The sequence below is a fragment of the Saimiri boliviensis genome, chromosome 2, assembly GCF_048565385.1.
Source record: "Saimiri boliviensis isolate mSaiBol1 chromosome 2, mSaiBol1.pri, whole genome shotgun sequence".
Lineage (NCBI taxonomy): Eukaryota > Metazoa > Chordata > Mammalia > Primates > Cebidae > Saimiri > Saimiri boliviensis.
This window is the reverse complement of record NC_133450.1, coordinates 83,724,183-83,746,212: the sequence shown is the minus strand read 5'-3', so window position 1 is coordinate 83,746,212 and position 22,030 is coordinate 83,724,183. Positions and strand designations below refer to the sequence as shown.

Sequence of the window (22,030 nt, the reverse complement as noted above, 5' to 3'; positions counted from 1 at the left end):
GCCCCTGACTTAGAAGGAAGCTGAGGAAACTGATAAACAAGGACAAATTATCTGGAACATCAGCAACATAGCTCCCAAGAGTGAGAACTTTGAGGACCTCTTGGAACAGACTTCATGCTCAGGTGTTAGAAGTATTGAAACCACATAGGGAATCTGCATGCATCTCAGGCAAATGTATGCAAATATATATTTTGGGAGATCACCCTGAAATTCTGGACTGAACTTCATTTTAATGTCCTCCTTGTCATGTGGTGTTGAGATGACTAGTAGGTACATAAGGTTTCATGCCCTCTGTCAGTCTGATAGGGACAACAGAGATGATGGTGATTGCTAACTTTGCCTGCATCTTGTATGCAGCTCACTGCATAGTGAAAGAGTCTCTATTAGGTTGGCCGTGGTGGCTCACACCTATAATTCCAGCACTTTAGGAGGCCAAAGAAGGCAGATCACTTGAGGCCAAGAGTTCGAGACCAACCATGGCCAACATGTAAAACCCTGTCTCTACTAAAAATAAAAATTACCTGGGCATGCCTGTAATCCCAGCTGCTCCAAAGGCTGAGACATGAGAATCGCTTGACCCTGGGAGGCAGAGGTTGCAATGAGCCAAGATTGTGCCACTTAACTGCAGCCTGGGCAACACAGTAAGACATTGTCCAAAAAAACTTGACCTAAAATATGGCAAAGACAGCAAGGAAAAAGAAAATTACAGAATAACTTATGAACATAAATGTAAAAATAATGAAGGCTATACTAATATAATAAAGTGAATCCTTCACGGTAGTAGGATATTATAGCCAAGAGGTTATACGTATGCATTGATTCAATTGCCAAACTGCAAAAGTCTTGAGAAACAGACTCTTTTAAATTCCCGTTTAGGCAGGTACAGTGGCTCATGCCTACAGTCCCAGCATTTTGGGAGGCCAAGGCAGATGGATCACCTGAGGTCAGGGGCTTGAGACCAGGTTGGTCAACATGGTGAAACCCCGTCTCGACTAAAATACAAAAATTAGGCCAAGTGCAGTGGCTCACGCCTGTAATTCCAGCACTTTGGGAGACCGTGGTGGGCGGATCACAGGGTCAGGAGTTCAAGACCAGCCTGACCAACATAGTATAACCCCATCTCTACTAAAAATAAAATTAGCCATGCATGGTAGCATATACCTGTAGTCCCAGCTACTCTGGAGGCTAAGGCAGGAGAATCTCTTGAACCCAAGAGGCAGAGGTTGCAGTGAGCTGAGATCGCGCCACTGCATTCCAGCCTGGGTGACAGAGAATTGCTTGAACTTGGAAATCAGAGGTTGCAGTGAGCCAAGATTGTGCCACTGAACTGCAGCCTGGGCAACTCAGTGAGACTCTGCCTCAAAATTCTTTTTTTTTAAATAACAAAGAACGTCTATTAAAAATGGTTTCTGGGATGAGATGGGTGTAGACTGCACATCAAGGTATGATTTGAGTGTGATCTGAAGTTTTAAAATAAACTGCATACATACACTTATTCAGAATGATAGCTTTTTATTTCAGGTTGAGAAGGACAGCTCACGGTCTAGGAGGATCATGTTCAGCTCACAGCTACAGTTCTCAAATTGCACTGATCATGCAGATTCTGACAAATCCAATACTCTTGGTGCCTGCCTGCCTGTACATCTTTACAACCCTTAAATCAGTAATTCAGAGTTGTCAAGATTTGTTAATTTTTGAATTTCTTCCTCCCAATTTCCTTCCCCAATCTGCTCCTTAATAAACAACCAGGAAGCAGAACCAAGCTTCATTTTACATTGTGTTAGGCTGCCATAATCAAGTACCACAGGCTGGGCAGCTTAAACAACAGATACTTATTTCTCTCAGTTCCAAAGGCTGCAGATTCCAAGATCAAGATACCAGCAGCTTCACTGACTAGTGAGGGCACTCTTGCTGGTGTGTAGATGGTTGCCTTCTTTTGCCCTCACATAGTGGAGAGAGTGTGCACAAGCTCTCTCATCTTTTTTTTTTTTTTTTTTTTTTTTGAGACAAGAGTTCTGCTCTTGTCACCCAGGCTGGAGTGCAATGGCGAGATCTAGGCTCACTTGAAACCTCCACTTCCCGGGTTCAAGCAGTTCTCCGGCCTCATCCTCTCAAGTAGCTGGGATTACAGGCGTGTACCACCACACCCAGCTAATTTTTGTGTTTTTAGTAGAGCTGGAGTTTCACCATGTTAGCCAGGCTGAACTTGAACTCCTGACCTCAATTGATCCGCCCACTTTGGCCTCCCAAAGTGCTGGGATGAGAGGCGTGAGCCACTGTACCCTAGCCCTACCTCTGGTCTTTTTTTTTTTTTTTTTTTGAGATTGAGTCTTGCTCGGTCACCCAGGTTGGAGTGCAGTGGCGGGATCTCAGCACACTGCAACCTCCGCCTCCTGGGCTCAAGCAATTCTCTTCTCTAAGCCTCCTGAGTAGCTGGAATTACAGGCATGTGCCAGCATGCCCTGCTAATTTTTTTGTATTTTTAGTGGAGACAGGGGTTTCACCATATTGGTTGGGCTGGTTTCAAACTCCTGACCTTGTGATCTGCCTGCCTTGGCCTCCCAAAGTGCTGGGTGGGATTGCAGTCGTGAACCACTGCACCTGGCCTGGTCTTTTCTTATAAAGGCATTAATCCATTCCTGAGGACTTGCTCAACCTAGTGACCTAATCTAAACCTCATTACCTCCCAAGGGCTTCGTCTATGAATACCATCATATAGTGGGTTAGAGCTTTCATAGCAAATTTTGGGAAGACACCATTCAGTCCATAGCAAACATGATGTTCCTAGGACATAGATCTGTTACAAAACAAGCTGGTATGTTGTTGCCAGGTCAGAACATCCAGGCTTTGGAGGAAAGCCAGTTGCAGGTTCAGATGCTTAAGTTTTCTCACGTAGGGTCCTAATATAGTGTCGTGCTTATTTCTGATGACAGAATGCTCAGGTAGATATTTAGTAAAGTGGCTTCCAGAAAAAATCTGAAAAGAAAAGTGATCAGGAAGGTGTTGACTGCTTTTTTAGAACTCAATAGTTCTGTTTTTTTCCCTGCTACTGTCAGTTTTCTATCTTCAGTAAAAGTTTGATCTGGATTGAGGAAAAGAGATCTAGTCTTGTTATTTAGGCAAAGAAAAATGTATGCTGTCTTCTGAGTCTGGCTTCAATAGCACTGCTAGCGAAGATGTCTTGAGCAATCTACTTTATATTGCTAATTATGATGCTTTCTCATTATATAGGTGACCATTTGGCAACACTCTTATTTTCTTTTGCAGCCTGTTTGTAAAATTTCACCAGAGACAACACTTCCAGCAGCATCTCCAAGGATGCAGGAATATCTCTGAACACCTCTGTGAAGTTACCCCTTGCTTCTTCATCTAAGCCTAATGAAAATGTGGCTTTGCCCAACCAGCCACCTTCTCAGCAGAGGAGGCACAACTACCACTTGTTAGCCAGTACTGTGTCTGCAGAAATGGCCAGAAACGGGCAGCTAATTTGGGAATTGGCCAAAATTTCAGAAGGGCTAATTGTCCTTGGGGAACAGGTCAATGCCCAGCCAAAGGTTGCCAATATTCTTTCTTTTTTTTTTTGAAGACACAGTCTAGCTCTGTCAACCAGGCTGGAGTCCAGTGGCGTGATCTTGGCTCACTGCAACTTCCACCTCCCGAGTTCAAGCAATTCTCCCACCTCAGCCTCCAGAGTAGCTGGGATTACAGGTGCCTGCCACCACACCCAGCTAATTTTTGTATTTTTAGTAGAGATGGGGTTTCACTGTGTTGGCCAGGCTGATCACAAACTCCTGACCTCATGGTCTGCCCGCCTCGGCCTCCCAAAGTGCTGGGATTACAAGTGGGAGCCACTGCACCCGGCCGAGGTTGCCAGTATTCTTTGTAGAAAATCAGTGCTTGCAATAAACCAACTGGCTACAAATGTGGAAGGGATAATTAGTACCCTACAGCAATTTAGTGAACTATTCATTCCCTGGATCCTGGGAGGTCTTGCTCACAGCTGAGAGGTGGTCACTCATGTTCTAGGCCCTTTAGGTTACAATTCTTTATGTAATAGTGAAGAGTCCTTGTGCTTCAGGAAAAGCAAGATCAACCTATCTAGGAAGGTGTTGACCGAGTCATAATTTTCCTACTTAACACCCACTGCAAATTTAAATATGTGTTCTACGGCTGTTCTGTTAACTCTGTTATGGTCTTTATGAGTAGTGATTCCAAGTTCTGATGAATAAAAAGTTTTTGTTTTAATGTGTTTATGATCAGCCCTATGCTTGAAGACATAGACAAAGCTATTGCTAACAAACACCATGATGTTTATAAAATATTTGATATTTTTGCCTATGTGACCATAAAAAAGACTGGACTGTGGATAACAAACCACCAAGTTTTAATTGCTTTTATTTAGTAGGGGAGAAATAAGACAGGAAAAGAGAATTTTTTCCCAGCCTGTGAGAGGTGGGCTTCTGAGTAAAGGTATATGAAAAACTGAGTAGAGGCTTATAGTACTAAAATGAACCTCCAAAATGTATTATTTTCTTTGAGGATTTATGTCAGCTTCTCTGTGTATATGGACATTAACAAACCTTATTTTTCAGAGATGGGGTCTCACTTTGTTGCTTAGGCTGGAGGGCAGTGGTGCACCTCACGGGTGCAGTCATGGTGCTCTGTAACCTTAAACTACTAGGCTCAAGCAATTCTCTTGCCTCAGCCCCACTGAGTAGCTGGGGCTCTATGCATGCATTACCCATTGCACGTCTAAAATATTTCTAAGAGCAAAAGCCATGCTCTCTTACCTCATTTTAACTATCCGTTTAAAGTTATTAGATGTATGTTCATTTATTTTACATAAATTGATCTGGCTGCAATTTGAGTGACTACTTATATTATCTAAGAATTAATACTAAATTTAAGAGTCCAACATCTGTAATTCTTAATGTATTTTTTCATTGTCATTTCCAATCATCACTAATAGGAGGAAGAAATTTGGTAGTTTATATTATTTTATTTATAAATATCTAGCAAGTCCCAGCAAATAAAAAAGGAATATCTACAAATTCTTACTATTTTAGGTAGAAGAATATAACAGTCATGTCCAGACTTTTTGAAAGAGCAAGGATGTAGTAGAAGGATTGGGAAAGAACTGGCAGTTAAGCCCCAGGGAGGTGGCTTTTGAACTGTCATCACCAAGCCCTGAGGTTTCCACAGAGGTGCCTCAGGACTCAATACAGGAAAGGCAGGGGACTCTAAGGTAGGACACTGAGCAATTCCCCATTGTCTTTAACCCAGGTGGCTTTACTTACTAGATTTCTGGGAGTCTGCTGATATTTAAAAAAAAAAAAAAAAAAAAAAGGCTAATAAGAAAAAAAACCACGTAAGCCCAGATCATAGGAGCAAATGCATAGTAAAGTCTAAGGAAAGTAGTGCCTGGACCAAGAAAGCTATGTTGGTAATAATAAGAGATAAGAATGAATCTGTTCATTGATTAAGGATTAAAAAAAAAAAAATCTGGGCATGGTGGCTCACACCTCTAATCCCAGCACTTTGGGAGGCTGAGCCATGAGGATCACTTGATGTCAGGAGTTTGAGACCAGCCTGGTCAACATGGTGAAACCCCATCTCTATTAAAAATACGAAAATTAGGCCGGGCGCGGTGGCTCAAGCCTGTAATCCCAGCACTTTGGGAGGCCGAGGCGGGTGGATCACAAGGTCAAGAGATCGAGACCAACCTGGTCAACATGGTGAAACCCCATCTCTACTAAAAAAAATACAAAAAATTAGCTGGGCATGGTGGCTCGTGCCTGTAATTCCAGCTACTCAGGAGGCTGAGGCAGGAGAATTGCCTGAACCCAGGAGGCGGAGGTTGCGGTGAGCCGAGATCGCGCCATTGCACTCCAGCCTGGGTAACAAGAGCAAAACTCCGTCTCAAAAAAAAAAAAACGAAAATTAGCCTGGCATGGTAGCACACACCTGTAATTCCAGCAACTCAGGAGTTTCAGGCACAAGAATCGCTTGAACCCAGGAGTCAGAGGTTACAGTGAATTGAGATTGTGCCTTTGCACTCCAGCCTGCTTGCAGAGCAAGACTCCATTTCAAAATAAGACTCCTTTTGATGGAGCAAGACTCCATTTCAAAATAAATATATAAATAGATAGATAAATTTAAAGAAAGAATGACTCAATATTGCTAAATTTCAGAGCAATTTTTGCTAACATAAGTTTGCTAAATTGAATTAAAATTGAAATGGGATTTAGCTCAGATCTATACATGAAGTCATTATGGTGAAAGCAGGGTTATTGCTCCCTCTTCTTTCCACCTGGGCTGCAGCCTGAGGAACAGAATATACAGGTCAGTCTTTGATTTAAACAAAAATTGGTGGTTTTTTTTTTTTTTTTTTTTTTTTTTTTTTTTTTTTTTTCAGAGAAAGCTATTTTACTGAAAATGGAACAATCTCTGAGTGAATAACTAGATGCAATTTGTTAATCATATATGGGCAGACAACCTATGTCCCCCTGCTTAAAACGTTCTTGCCCATTTTTGCCTACTCAAAGTCCTACTATTCCTGTGGCCCTTTACTCCTCCAGAGAACGTCCAGGACTCTTCGCCCTACAGTTGTCATTAATAACCCCCTTTCTTAATCTCTTGCCTTTCTACTTTAGCACTTATCACAGAATGCTCTGTGTTAGCTTTACATCTCTTTTATCTGTGAATTGTAGCATCCCCAAAAGTTTAGTCTTTGCAATAATAGATGCCAAATAAATGTTAACTGAATTGAATTTGAGAGAGCAATGAAAATGTATGTTTAGCTGGGCGCGGTGGCTCAAGCCTGTAATCCCAGCACTTTGGGAGGCCGAGGCGGGTGGATCACGAGGTCAAGAGATCGAGACCATCCTGGTCAACATGGTGAAACCCCGTCTCTACTAAAAATACAAAAATTAGCTGGGCGTGGTGGCGCGTGCCTGTAATCCCAGCTACTCAGGAGGCTGAGGCAGGAGAATTGCCTGAACCCAGGAGGCGGAGGTTGCGGTGAGCCGAGATCGCGCCATTGCACTCCAGCCTGGGTAACAAGAGCGAAACTCCGTCTCAAAAAAAAAAAAAAAGAAAAAAAAGAAAATATATGTTTAGTGAGAGAATACATAAACAGAATTTGAGCTTTATTTTGACTTGGACATATTTCCAAATATTAAAATTCTGATAGTATAATAAAAGTAGTTTAAATATATAAAAGAACATTAAACATGTAAGCAGTAATTACAGTATGATAACTATTGCATCATATCCCTGTCTTAGAATATCTAGAAAAGGATCCACAGCCATAGCACTGTTTACTTGGTCACTGTTCAGTATCACGTTACAGTTTAACTGCCCTGATTGCTTCCTTGTATTCACAAGAGGCAAAGTTCCAGTAACATCACTTTTCTGGTTCTGGCTTGATAGTCTCCGTACTTCTTATCTTTTACTTGCACCACATTGTACCCATTCTATGCTATGTCACACAACTTACCCAGCTTAGCCGTCATTTAACAGACATAATGGTAACAACTCAGGCACCAGTAATAACCAAAACTTGGCATCATACTTCATGAAGAATTTGCAATTGACTAGTGTGGTATAGCCTACCAGTTGAAAACCATGGTCTTAAAATATTTTTCTGATCTAGTTGCCTCATTTTGTAGCCTGAATCCAGTCATTTCTATTATCCTAGAACTTGTTGTTCTGTGTCTCATTTTTCAAATTCTGTATTATCTTCATGGTTCTTACATTGTTTCCATGTCCCATCATAGGCAGAATTTTACCTACATTCCCCAGCCTCTTGTAAAAGTTCCCCAGGCCTATTCCCAGCTGTAAATGAATCAATTTCAGTTTGATTTTAGTCATTCACTGTAATTATTAATAGAGACTCCTTTCACTCTAAAGATCCTGGTTTGGACAATTGTATGTTGACCTAGCCACAGAACACATATAGAGATATTTCTTGTTGCTACCACAGCTATAGCGAAGCAAGTACCTACATAGACTGGGGAGCTTTTCTGAAAAAAAAAAAAAAAAAAAAAAAAAAAAAAAAAAAATGCCAGTGTCCTCCAATTTGCTTGGCCTATCATAATTTAAACAAATACTTTTCTAAGTATTGTAATTTGTACAAAATTGGCCATCAGTTGGATAACCTGTTCAAGCTAATGTCTTGTCTGTTTCCAGGTTCCTCTCCTGGCTGAAATTTATGGTATAGAAGGAAACATTTTCAGGCTTAAGATTAATGAAGAGAGTCCTCTAAAACCCAGGTATGAAGTTCCTGATGTCCTCACAAGCAAGCCAAGCACTGTAAGGTAAGCCAAGGAGCGAGGTATCTTAAAGACACACCCGATATGTTCTTTTTTCGTATCTTGAGTAGTAAATTTTGTTATGTGCACCTCCTGCTTTGGCTATTTAAAACTGCAGTCATTTGCAGAGTTACAGGTTGGTGCAAAAGTAATTGTGTTTTTTGCTATACTTTTAATGCGTTCAGTTATTTGGGGATCAACTTATCTGTTTTCCTTATTATCCATTCTGTTTATTCCTCATCCACCATTTGATTTGTCAGGACTTATTTAAAGGGGAGAAGCAGAACGTTGATCCCTGCTCTCCTTCTCACAAAGAAAGTGGTTTTATTAGCCAGACTATTGGAGCAAGTAGAAGGAAAGCTACTTACTTTACTCACTCAGATTAACAGCAGGGCTCCAGAGCTCTAATATGCAAGCCAAACTCCCATGCTTACAGTAATTTACACAGTTAGACAGACTCACTTTTAATTAAAAGTGAGTCTCAGAAGTCTGACATGTAATTTTAGTTAGAGTCAAGATAAATTAATAATGTCTACGTGAAAAACAATCTTTGGGGACTAAAGCATTTTCAAGTACTTGCAAAACCTTCATCTGTTCTCATAACACTTTCCAGTGATGTTTGAACTCAGTTTTACTGGTTGGTTTTCATTATGTTTTCATATTATTTCACTAAAGGAATATAAGATTATACCAGATGCTTTAATTTTCACTGTATCATTACCACAGTTTTATGTAGTTTATTTTTTCCATGAAAATCTTATAAAAGGTCAATAGATTATAAGGAGAAATTAATTCAGTTATTATAGAATCATCAAAAGTTTAAAATATATCTATTCACTGTGCTACACTATATGCCAATAAATGAGTAAAATTTAATTTTATTCTTTTAATAGAGACAGTCTTGCTGTGTTGTCCAGGCTAGTTTCAAACTCCTGGCCTCAAATAATTCTCCCTCCTGTTCCTCCAAAAGTGTTGGGATTATAGGCATGAGCCACCACACCTGCCCTAAATAAGAATTTAAAAGAGACTGTTTCTCAAGGCTTTTGTACTTTGGCAATTGAATCAATCCATACATATAACCCCTTGGCCACAATATATTATTTTCTACTATCCTGAAGGATTTATTTTATTAGTACAGCCTTCACAATTTTTTTTTATTGCATTTTAGGTTTTGGGGTACATGTGAAGAACATGCAAAATTGTTGCATAGGTACACACATGGCAGTGTGATTTGCTGCCTTCCTCCCCTTCACCTATATCTGGCATTTCTCCGCATGCTATCTCTCCCCAACTCCCCACCCTCCACTATCCCTCCCCCATTTCCCCCCAACTGACTCCAGTGTGTAGTGCTCCCCTCCCTGTGTCCATGTGTTCTCATTGTTCAACACCCGCCTGTGAGTGAGAACGTGTGGTGTTTGATTTTCTGCTCTTGTGTCAGAATGATGGTTTCCAGGTTCATCCATGTCCCTACAAAGGACACGAACTAATCATTTTTGATGGCTTCATAATATTCCATGGTGTATATGTGCCACATTTTCCCTGTCTAGTCTATCATCGATGGGCATTTGGGTTGGTTCCAGGTCTTTGCTATTGTAAACTGTGCTGCAGTGAACATTCGTGTGCATGTGTCCTTAGAGTAGAATGATTTATAATCCTTTTGATATATACCCAGTAATGGGATTGCTGGGTCAAATGGAATTTCTATTTCTAGGTTCTTAAGGAATTGCCACACTGTCTTCCACAATGGTTGAACTAATTTACACTCCCATCAACAGTGTAAAAGTGTTCCTATTTCTCCACATCCTCTCCAGCATCTGTTGTCTCTAGATTTTTTAATGATCGCCATTCTAACTGGTGTGAGATGGTATCTCAATGTAGTTTTAATTTGCATTTCTCTAATGACCAGTGATGATGAGCATTTTTTTGTATGTTTGTTGGCCTCATGTTTGTCTTCTTTTGTAAAGTGTCTGTTCATATCCTTCGCCCACTTTTGAATGGGCTTGTTTGTTTTTTCTTTGTAAATTTATTTTAGTTCTTTGTAAATTCCGGATATCAGCCCTTTGTGAAATGGGTAGACTGCAAAAATTTTTTCCCATTCTGTTGGTTGCCAACTCACTCTAATGACTGTTTCTTTTGCCCTGCAGAAGTTGTGGAGTTTGATTAGGTCCCATTTGTCTATTTTGGCTTTTGTTGCTAATACTTTTGGTGTTTTGGTCATGAAGTCCTTGCCTACACCTATGTCCTGAATGGTTTTGCCTAGATTTTCTTCTAGGGTTTTTATGGTGTTAGGTCTGATGTTTAAGTCTTTAATCCATCTGGAGTTAATTTTAGTGTAGGGTGTCAGGAAGAAATCCAGTTTCTGCACATGGCTAGCCAGTTTTCCCCAACACCATTTATTAAACAGGAAATCCTTTCCCCATTGCTTGTTTTTGTCAGGTTTGTCAAAGATCAGATGTTTGTAGATATGTTGTGTTGCCCCTGAGGCCTCTGTTCTGTTCCATTGGTCTATATCTCTGTTTTGGTACCAGTACCATGCTGTTTTGATTACTGTAGCCTTGTAGTATAGTTTGAAGTCTGGTAGTGTGATGCCTCCCGCTTTGTTCTTTTTCTTAGAATTGACTTGGTTATGTGGGCTCTCTTGATTCCATATGAAGTTTAAGGTGTTTTTTTACAGTTCTGTGAAGAAGGTCATTGGTAGCTTGATGGGGATAGCGTTGAATCTGTAAATTACTTTGGGCAGTATGGCCATTTTCACGATATTGATTCTTCCTAACCATGAACATGGAATGTTTCTCCATCTGTTTGTGTCCTCTCTTATTTCATTGAGCAGTGGTTTGTAGTTCTCCTTGAAGAGGTCCTTTATGTTCCTTGTTAGTTGTATTCCTAGGTATTTTATTCTCTTTGTAGCAATTGTGAATGGCAGTTTGTTCTTGATTTGGCTCTCTTTAAGTCTGTTACTGGTGTAGAGGAATGCTTGTGATTTTTGCACATTGATTTTGTATCCTGAGACTTTGCTGAGCCTTCACAATTTTTACACTGTGTTCGTAGGTAAGTTAATCTGTAATTTTCTTTTTCCAGGCTGTCTTTGCCATGTTTTAGGGTCCAGGTGATAATTGACTTAGTATGGTAAATGTGATATTCTACTTCTGTTCTGACTTCTTTCCAGAGGGCCTTTGGCTACTGTAGTAAATGGAAAGCTAAAACCTACATTTCTTCATGTCCCAGACTCCTCTGTAGCTACAGTTTCTGATGTAATTAGTTTCCACTGATCAGATGCACTTAAAAAAACTTTGATTTCAGCACTGAGTTCCGCATTTTGCTTATATGGATTTGGCACCTCTAGAGTGAGTATCCAGCCATTAGGTAGGGCCATGATTTATTCACCTCTGAATTATAGTTAAGGTGGCATGATCCTAGAGCCCAGCAGTTGTCATAGTGACTTCTAATAATCCAGCTTCTTGATTCTAGCTAAGATAGAAGGTCAGTTGGCCATACAGTTATGCAATATTGTACTAGGGGTCATTCCTGGACATGCAGCCTAGAACCTACTACCTCAACCCTTCCTGTGAGGTTGTAAGCAACAAATTATTCATATGAAGTCATTTATTTTCTGCTTAAAATAGCCAGAGTTGTTTTTGTTTTCTACAATTGAGCCTTGGTCAATATAGTAGTTGGTATTAGAAATGAGTATAAGCAACAGTCCCTTAAGGATGGGAATATGAGATTGGCTGGCTGACCTAGTTGGATTTGGAGGCAGTGAGGATGTATTTACTAATAGAGGATGGGATACTGTTGTTACAGGCTGAATTGTGTCCCCTCAAAATTCAGGTGTGGAGCCCTAACCTCTGGTACCTCAGAATGTGACTATACTTTGAGATAGGGCCTTTAAAACAGTAAATAAGTTAAAATGGGGTCATGAGGGTAGGCTGTAATCCATTATACCTAGTGCCCTTGTAAGAAGAGATTAGGACACAGACACAGGCACAGAGGGACAACCATGTGAAGACACAGTGAGAAGGCAGCCATCTGCAAGCCCAGGAAATAGGCCTCACAAGAAACCCAACTTTCTGACACCTTGATCTAGGACTTCTAGCCTCCAGAATTATGAGAAAATAAATTTCTGTTGTTCAAGCTACCCAGTTCGTAATATTTTCTTATGGCAGCCCTGCCAAACTAATACAACTAATAATAGAGTACAAAATTCTGTGGCAGTGCTACTTAAATGACTACTGGTAGACAACTAAAATAAAGCAACCTATTGAAAGCCAGCAAAGGGGTAGGGCCATACTGCATTATTATTATCAAGCAGAATTCAGAGCTCTGAGGTGGTTTGGCTGCTTCAACTTCACTGAAGAGTTTAAATAAAGAAAACAATGGTCTCAGGGTTTTAGATTCTTAGCTCAAGGTATTGTCAGAAGATTGATAGTTTTCTGTGACAATCCTAAAAGTCCTCCTATCTCCTGTAGCTGCAGTTACATGTAACTGAAAATCAGATGCAGAGTTTGATATTGCAGATCACTGAATCAGGCCATAATTTGAATTCACAGCCTCATCAGGTCTGTGAATTTCAGGCATTAACTGGGAAAATGTAGGACTTCTCAAAATTGAACAGTAGGCTGAGTGCAGTGGCTCACACCTGTAATTCCAGTACTTTAGGAGGTCCAGGCAGGAGGATTGCTTGAAGTCAAGGGATATAGACCAGAGTGGACAACAAAGTGAGACTTTGTCTCTACAAAAAAAATTTTTTTTTTTTTCGCTCTTGTTACCCAGGCTAGAGTGCAATGGCACGATCTCGGCTCACCGCAACCTCTGCCTCCTGGGTTCAGGCAATTCTCCTGCCTCAGCCTCCTGAGTAACTGGGATTACAGGCACACGCCACCATGCCCAGCTAATTTTTTGTATTTTTAGTAGAGACAAGGTTTCACCTTGTTGACCAGGATGGTCTCATCTCCTGAACTCGTGATCCACCCACCTCAGCCTCCCAAGGTGCTGGGATTACAGGCTTGAGCCACCGCGCCCGGCTTACAAAAATTTAAAAAATTAACTGGGTATGGTAGCACACACCTGCAGTCTTAGCTACTCGGGAGGCTGACGTGGAAGGATCGCTTCAGCCCAGTAATTCAAGGCTGCAGTGAACTAGTCACACCACTGCACTCCAGCCTGGGTAGCAGAGCAAGATCCTGTCTCTAACAAAATTAACAATTTTTTAAAAATTGAATAACAACATTTGGGAGGAGTTGGATAATTCTAAATAGTCAAACCTCAGAACTTTACTGGCTCTGCCATTTCAGCAGAAACAACTCCTCCTACAAGGGCAGGTGAAAGTTGATCCTGCCTTGCTTGGATACCCTGTATTGACCTCACCTAAAATATACAGGCACGGGATTCCATTGCTCCTTGTGCCCAACCCCTACCATCCTTCACTGCCTCCAAACCCATCATCAGAGTCAGATCCCAGCGTGCCCAGAGAGCCAATTACAGTCAAACCCAGGAGGAGAAGGCTTACATGCCTGAATAACTATAAGACTATATGATGGCAAAAAACTGGGAAATATGCATGGAAATGGTTTCTGAGGAATTTCTAGACCAGAAAGAAGGGACTTAATTCTAGATAAGGCTAATTTTATTGACATAGGTACATGTACCAGAGAATGTAGATTTGATATGCTAGCTTGGGCAGCTGAGAATGGCTCAAATTGATGGCTTAGTTGTTTAATTATACTCTGAACTCAGCTATGGATTCTGCTGAATGAAGCTGAGATATCAGGAATTCCTTGGCACAGTATAGAGGAAATGATCTATAGACTTAGAGAGAAAGAAATGTTGAAGTGGATTCATCTCATGCAGCCAGCTCATCTAGGCCCTCTGGATTCTGTTCCCCACTAGAATCCAGAACATACCCCCTTCACTGAGAAACTGATGAGAGAGCACTTGGAAAGCATTGTAGTGAACATCTTCCTCTTGTGGGCTGGAGATAATGGTGGAAAATGATGCCATTAAAATGGTCTCCCTGATTTCAGTGGAGATGATGAGACTCCAGGTAGCAGAGGCGGAGTAGAAACACTTAGTTGTCAGAGACAGGGTGAACATAATTACATTATATGTGGTAGGGCCCATGTAGTACTCAAATGGTTTAATGCTTGGGGCAGTAAGCAATTTATGGTGGGGCGCAGTAGACTGAAATGTATGGACTAAAGTCCTGCTTAATGGAATAATCAAAAGAACTCTGTCTAGGTTCAATGAAGAGTGAGACACAGCCTCTCAGCCAACTCCAGAGTTAGTATCTTGCTTGAAGAGGAGGACTACAATCCATGGAGAAGGACTGAAAAGACATAATAAGAACATAAACTGTCTCATTTTACCTTCCTTAAAGAGTCCTGGGAACATTTACTAGGGACACTGTGCTCTGGAGAAAGGGAAATATCTAGCTTTGAGGGGATTTTAAGTGTTGTGTCTGAGCTTACACAATTCTTGTAGATCTAAAACGTCCTAAGAGTGTATCTGGGAAGTTAGAGGCTGGTGAGAATCAGGGAATAAATAAGTTAATTTGACCTGGTTCCATCTCACTGTGGACTCAATCTGCATTGTTTCCTCAGTTTCTGAGTATGTGGTTGGAATGAGAAAGAAAAACAATATTTATTTTACGCACCAAATCTAGAAAGTTACTAGACTTTCCAGACCAGGTGATGACGATAATGATAGCTAACATTATTGAGTGTTTTTTTAAAATGTGTCTGGCACTGTGTCAAGAGCTTTACACATGTGGATCTCATTTAATTCTCTCCAAAAACTTTGTTGTTTGTTTTGTTATTTTCACTTTACAGATAAGGAAACCAAGACCTAGAAAGGTTGGATAACTGTGTTATACAAAGTTATGAAGTATATGGTAGAGTTATGCTCAATTTAAGCTCTTTGACACCAAAGCCAGTGCTCTCATTTACATTTCTTTATTGCCTTATATATGGCTATGTCACATGAATATTGATTTACTAATTATTTGTAAGTGCAAATCACATAGGGTCATGTAAACCTGTAGCAGCTTATTTTTCTCTTCCTGCTTTGTTTTCTAGACTGATTCCATCCTTAGGGGATACAGGCAGTCTGATATTGGCAAATGAAAAAGGAGACCTCAGGTGTCATATCACAGCAAATCCATTCAAGATAGACTTGGTGTCTGAAGAAGAGGTTGTGATGAGCATAAATTCCCTGGGCCAATTATACTTTGAGCATCTACAGATTCTTCACAAACAAAGGTATTTTTATACATTACTTGACACATAAAGACCTTAAGATAACCTGATTATGAATATCAGTTGCCTATATAGATAACATATCACCATAGAAAATTGGTTTGCCTTATTTGCTCTAGTATCGTTCTGAGAAATTTTATCTTTTCACCTGGGAAGGTGAATACAGGCTTTATGACAATAATAAATCCCAAACTTTTGTAAATGTTACACTCTTAACATGTCCTGTGTGTGACTGATGGTGTTCTCTACCCTGTATACCCTTCCATTAAAGCACTCTGTTGACCCAACAAATGTTAATGTGAACTAGCATACCTTCATAATTTCACTTCACTGCCTTATAATAACACAAATTACCCTAGACTTGAATACTTGTCCAGGAATTTTCTGGTACCATCTGCTTGATCAAAGCTGTTTGTGTGGGCTGCTCACATGAATTAGGAAGTGTTGGTAAGGAGGAGATTCTTTTCCATTCTTACCAATACTGTTTTAAATAAATCTTTTAGTCTGTAGTTCTTTCTATTGTTATCACAATAATGAACATATTATATATGATCTGCAGAAATCATCCAACTTCCATTATTTAAACATAGTTTTTTTTTCTGGGTTTCAACTCATTTCCATTTTAAAATTTTGATATTAAAAATATCTTATTTGCTCATCTTAGAACTAATACTTGTTCATCATAGGCAAATTAGGAAACATTGAAAAGAAGAAAATTTAAACTCCCTATAATCTCTCCACCTACTGTGTTAGTGCCTTATCAATATTAAGTACTTGTTTAACTGAAAAATACTGATAATAGCGTAACAAATATCTGTGTACCCACTCCCCATGTTCTTTATATTTAAAACCTTTTTTTCTAGCTAGTCACAGTGGCTCACTCCTGTAATCATAACACTTTGGGAGGTTGAAGTGGGCAAATCAGTTGAACTCTGGAATTTGAGGGCAGCCTGGGCAACATGATGAAACCTTGTCTCTACAAAAAATACAAAAAAATTAGCCAAGTATAATGGCACTTGCCTATGATCCCAGCTACTTGGCAGGCTGAGGTGGAAGGATCACTTGAGCCCAGGAGGTCAAGACTGCAGTGAGCTGTGATCATGCCTCTGTACTCCAACCTGAGCAACAGAGCAAGATTCTGTCTCAAAACAAACACTACCCCCCCAAAAAAAAAACACGTTTTTTCTTTTGTAAACCCTCATTATTTTGTTTTCTTTTAAAGGTTGCTTTTTCTTTCCTAAGTTGATTTTTTTTATTATGTAGAAGAGGTACATGGTACAAAGGAGTATATGTTAATTTACATTTCTGTATAGTAAAGAGTCTCCTTTACCCTTTGTCCTCTAGCTGCTCACTTCCCATCCTTGAAAGTACTGTAATCCCAGCACTTTGGGAGGCCGAGGCGGGTGGATCACCTGAGGTCAGGAGTTCAAGACCAGCCTGGCCAACATGCTGAAACCCTGTCTCTACTAAAAATACAAAAATTAGCCAGGTGTAGTGGCGCATGCCTGTAGTCCCAGTTACTTGGGAGGCTGAGTCAGGAGAATCACTTGAACACAGGAGGCAGTTGCAGTGAGCTGAGATCATGCCACTGCACTCCAGCCTGGGTGAAAGAGCAAGACTTGTCTAAAATAATAATAATAATAATAATAATAATAATAATGTGTTTCCAGTGCTTTGTGTATCCTTTCAGAAACAATTTATATATGTATATTTTATATATATTCTTTGACTTTTCCTTTCCTGACACAATGACACCACCTTTACACATTATTTTACACCTTGCTTTCTTTCTCTTAACAATGTGATAATTCTTAATTTCTTTAAAGCAGCTATGTAATTTCTGTTAAATGACTGTCTCATAATTCACTGAGTAAATTCTCTATTGAGGAATTTAAAGTTGTTTCTAATTTTGTTTTACAACTAATTAGTTTACTAATAACCTTGAATATGTGTCATTGTGCATATATACAGGTATATTTGTAGTATAGAGTCATAAAAGTATAGTTGTTGATCAAATGGTTTGTGCATTTGTAGTTTTGATAGGTATTGCCAAATTGCCTTTCATAGAGGTTATACTGCTTTATATTTCCATTATTTACATTTATAATTATATTTGTGTTAGGAAAATTAGATGATCTAACTGGAAAATTTTTATGTTAGATTCTAACCTCACAACATTAACAAAAATAAACTGCAGATGAATAAAAATTAAACATAACAAGACATAGAAGTAGAGGAAAGTATAGAACAATATTTTTGTAATTGTGGTAGTGTGACATAAACTGAAGAGCATAAGGAAAAGATTGATACATTTGGTTACTTACACCTTTTAAGCTTTGATTCTACTCAGAAAGCAACAAAAGAAAAAAATAAGCTTTAATATAGACACACACACACACACACACACACACACACACACACACCCCCTGAACAAAATTAAAGTTGAGGACTTCCAGTTTCCCATCTGGCATGTAAGGAGCTTAGAAGTCACTACCCCATCCTAACAATGACTAAAAAGCTTAGCAAATTAATTTTTGCCTTATATTGTTTGATGCTCTGTTAGGTACATATACACATTAAGGATTGCTATATTGGGCTGGGTGCAGTGGCTCATGGCTATAATCCCAGCACTTTGGGAGACCAAGGCAGGTCAATCATATGAGGTCAAGAGTTTGAGACCAGCCTGTCCAAACATGGTGAAACCCCGTCTCTACTAAAACTATAAAAAATCTAGCTGGCCATGGTGGCATGCGCCTGTAGTTCCAGCTACTTGGGAAGCTGAGGCAGGAGAATCGCTTGAACCCAGGTTGCAGTGAGACAAGATTGCGCCATTGCACTTCAACCTGGGCAACAAGAGTGAAACTCCATCGCAAAAAAAAAAAAAAAAGGATTGTTATGTCTGCTTAGAGTATTGATCCCTTTATCATTTTGTAATATCCCTCTTTATCCCCCCAGATTTTCCTTGCTCTGAAATCTGTTCTGTCTGAAATTGATATAGTTACTCCCATTTTCTTTTGATTGGTGTTAGCATAGTATAACTTATGGTCAGAGGTAACCAGTTTAGTAAATTTTGTGTTAATCACTTCCTTGTGTTTGGGGGTTTGTTTTGTTTTAAGACAGAGTTTCGCTCTTGTTGCCCAGGCTGGAGTGTAGTGGTGCAATCTCAGGTTACTGCAACCTCTGCCTCCCATGTTCCAGCAATTCTCCTGCCTCAGCCTCCCAAGTAGCTGGGATTATGGGTGCTCGCCACCACATCCAGCTAATTTTTGTCTTTTTAATAGAGACAGGGTTTCACCATGTTGACCAGGCTGGTCTCGAACTCCTCATCTCAGGTGATCCACTTGCATCAGCCTCCCAAAGTGCTGGGATTACAGGTGTAATCCCTTCTTGGGGTTTTTAATAGCATTCCCACATATTATCAATTCCCAAACAATATATTATTTGGGTTTGTCTTTTCTAAAACAACTTTTATGTAACAAAAGTATACTGTATACATTCTTTTGTAATGTATTTTTCACTAAATTTTTTTTCTTTTTCCTTTTTTTTGGAGAGACAGGATTGCACTCTGTTGCTCGTTAAATGTATAAAAGTTAGCCTATGTCGTTCATGCTCATCAAAATACAAATTGAATCACATTTAATTTTTCTACAATTTTAGACTGGCAAAGACTGAAAGATTGATAAGGTCCAGCATTGTTAAGAATGTAGGGAAATGAGCACTCATACAACTGTGGGTGGAAGAATAAATTGTCACAATCATTCCAAAAGACTGTACATTATGGTGCTGTGTTCCAGGAGTGAGGAGAGTCACACTAAGTGAGGGGAGCTATGTTCTATTTTGCTTACGGTTTTGTTGAAATATTATAAGCATGTATAACCTTCATAATAAAAAATGGTAAAAGTATTTTTAACAGGGTTAACAAGAAAATTCAAGTACTTCTACATTTTTTAAGAAATCAAGCTATTAGATTAATGTTCATCATTACTGTGCAATTTTATAAACTGATTTTTAAATGTTTTTTTATTTTTTAAAAATGAGATCTCACCATGTTACCCAGGCTGTCATTGAACTCCTGGGCTCAAGTGACCCTCTAATCTCAGCTTCCCAAGTAGCTGGGATTGCAGGCAGGCACCACTGTGCCTGGCTTCATTTTTATTTTATTTTTTTGGTTTTTTTTTTTGAGACGGAGTTTCGCTCTTGTTACCCAGGCTGGAGTGCAATGGTGCCATCTCAGCTCACCGCAACCTCCGCCTCCTGGGTTCAGGCAATTCTCTTGCCTCAGCCTCCTGAGTAGCTGGGATTACAGGCACGCACCACCATGCCCAGCTAATTTTTTTTTTTTTTTTTTTTTTGTATTTTTAGTAGAGACGGGGTTTCACCATGTTGACCAGGATGGCCTCGATCCCTTGACCTCGTGATCCACCTGCCTCAGCCTCCCAAAGTGCTGGGATTACAGGCGTGAGCCACTGCGCCTGGCCCATTTTAATTTTTCTAATTATGTTGTATTTAATATGTTGAAGGATATAATTTATGGGGTCCCAGAAGTTGTAAATGAAAATCTTTATCATTGAACAAAATTTTTCAGTCTTGCCATTGAGTGAAACAACTTTATTTATGTTAAAACAGAACTGCTAAAGAAAACGAGGAGGAGGCATCAGTGGACACCTCTCAGGTAATCTAGATTGATCCATTTGTTGTTATCTTTTTCACCATCATCATAATGTTGGGGCATATACGGAATTCTCTTTCTTCCTTCTGCAGAAGGGTGCTTGTTAAATGGTCTACTGCATATAAATAGGACCACCCATTTCTTTGGCTCACCTTGTAATCTCATTGATTCATTCATTCATTTCTTCATTCATTCATTCATAAAAACAAATGCTTCCTGAGCGCCTGCTTTTTGCCAGGCACAATTGCTAGGGAAGGATAGTCAGCCTTGAATAAAATAAATCCCAAACATGTTCTCATAGAAATTAGAATCTATTGGCAAAGATAGACATTGAGTAAGTAATTATAAGCATGAAGATTGTTACAAAATGGTGCTATAGAGAAATATGACAGACCTGGCCAAAATGAGGGTCAGGAAAGATGTTTTGAGGGAAATAATGTTAAAGCTGAAACTGATGTATTAGTATACATGAGTAAAAACGTTGGGAAAGAACATTCCAGGTAAAGGAAACTCCATATTCAAAGATCTGGAGGTAGGACAGAGCACATTTGAAGAAATGGAATATGTATGCAATATATATTTATTTTAGCTAGAAGAAGGAAAGGAAAGGGGAGGGTGGTTATGTAATGAGGCTAGAGAGATAGGCAGGGCAGTTCTGTGGAGAGATTTGTAATAATTCTTTTTTCCTACAATTATTTGTTAAGTACCTCCTATATCCCAGGCATTGTTCATGGAATTGGTGAGACATCATTGAAAAATCTAAGTCCCCCATTTATCATGGAGCTTACTTTCTTCCAAGCCATGTTAACCTTTCTAAGTTTGTCCTAAGAGCAAAGGAAAACTCTGGAAAGATTCTCAGTAGCAAAGATACATGTTCTTATTTCTATTTTTAAAAGATTATTTTGCTGAATTGTGAAGAATGGACACTACCCAGAAATCTTCCCTGTCTTCATCCACAGTCACATGTACCTTCAAAAGAGCACTTTTCACAATATTGATTCTTCCTATCCATGAGGATGGAATGTTTTTCTATTTGTGTCCTGTCTTATTTCCTTGAGCAGTGGTTTGTAATTCTCCTTGAAGAGGTGCTTCACATCCCTTGTTAGGTGTATTCCTATGTATTTTATCAGTTTGTAGCAAATTCATGATTTGACTCTCTGTCTATTATGGATGTAAAGGAATGCTTGTGATTTTTGCACATTGATTTTGTATCCTGAGACTTTGCTGATGTTGTGTATCAGTTTAAGAATTTCCTGGGCTGAGATGATGGGGTTTTCTAAATATAGAATCATGTTATCTGCAAACAGAGACAATTTGACTTCCTCTCTTCCTATTTGAGTATGCTTTATGTCTTCCTCTTGCCTGATTGCCCTGACCAGAACTTCCAATACTATGTTGAGTAGCACTGGTGAGAAAGGGCATCCTTGTCTTGTAACAGTTTTCAAAGGGAGTGTTTCCATCTTTTGCCCATTCAATATGATACTTGCTGTGGGTCTGTCATAAGTAGCTCTTATTATTTTGAGATATGTTCTATCAATATGTTGTTTATTGAGAGTTTTTAACATGAAGGGATATAGAATTTTATCAAAGGCCTTTTCTGCATCTATTGAGATAATCATGTGGTTTTTGTCTTTGGTTCTGTTTATGTGACAGATTATGTTTATTGATTTGCATATGTTGAACCAGCCTTGCCCCAAAGATGAATCTGACTTGATCATGGTGGATAAATTTTTTGATGTGCTGCTGGATTCACTTTGCCAGTATTTTATTGAGGATTTTTGTACTAATGTTAATCAGGG

The 22,030-nt window shown here is 39.4% G+C and overlaps 1 protein-coding gene across 7 annotated transcripts in view; it reads left to right on the top strand.

The window, feature by feature from the left end:
* Window positions 1-22,030, top strand: part of GANC (glucosidase alpha, neutral C) — an 83,588-nt gene that overhangs the window by 8,635 nt on the left and 52,923 nt on the right. For 4 of the 7 annotated variants that reach the window (XM_074393804.1, XM_010339591.3, XM_003928964.3 and 1 more), the window contains exons 4-6: window positions 8,191-8,318; window positions 15,383-15,565; window positions 20,189-20,234. In XM_074393804.1, coding sequence (XP_074249905.1) covers window positions 8,191-8,318; window positions 15,383-15,565; window positions 20,189-20,234 — 357 coding nt within the window. Of the gene's footprint in view, window positions 1-3,267; window positions 3,422-6,320; window positions 6,343-8,190; window positions 8,319-15,382; window positions 15,566-20,188; window positions 20,235-22,030 lie in introns of those variants that run through there. The other 3 variants (XM_074393806.1, XM_074393805.1, XM_074393807.1) reach the window with 3 other exon arrangements.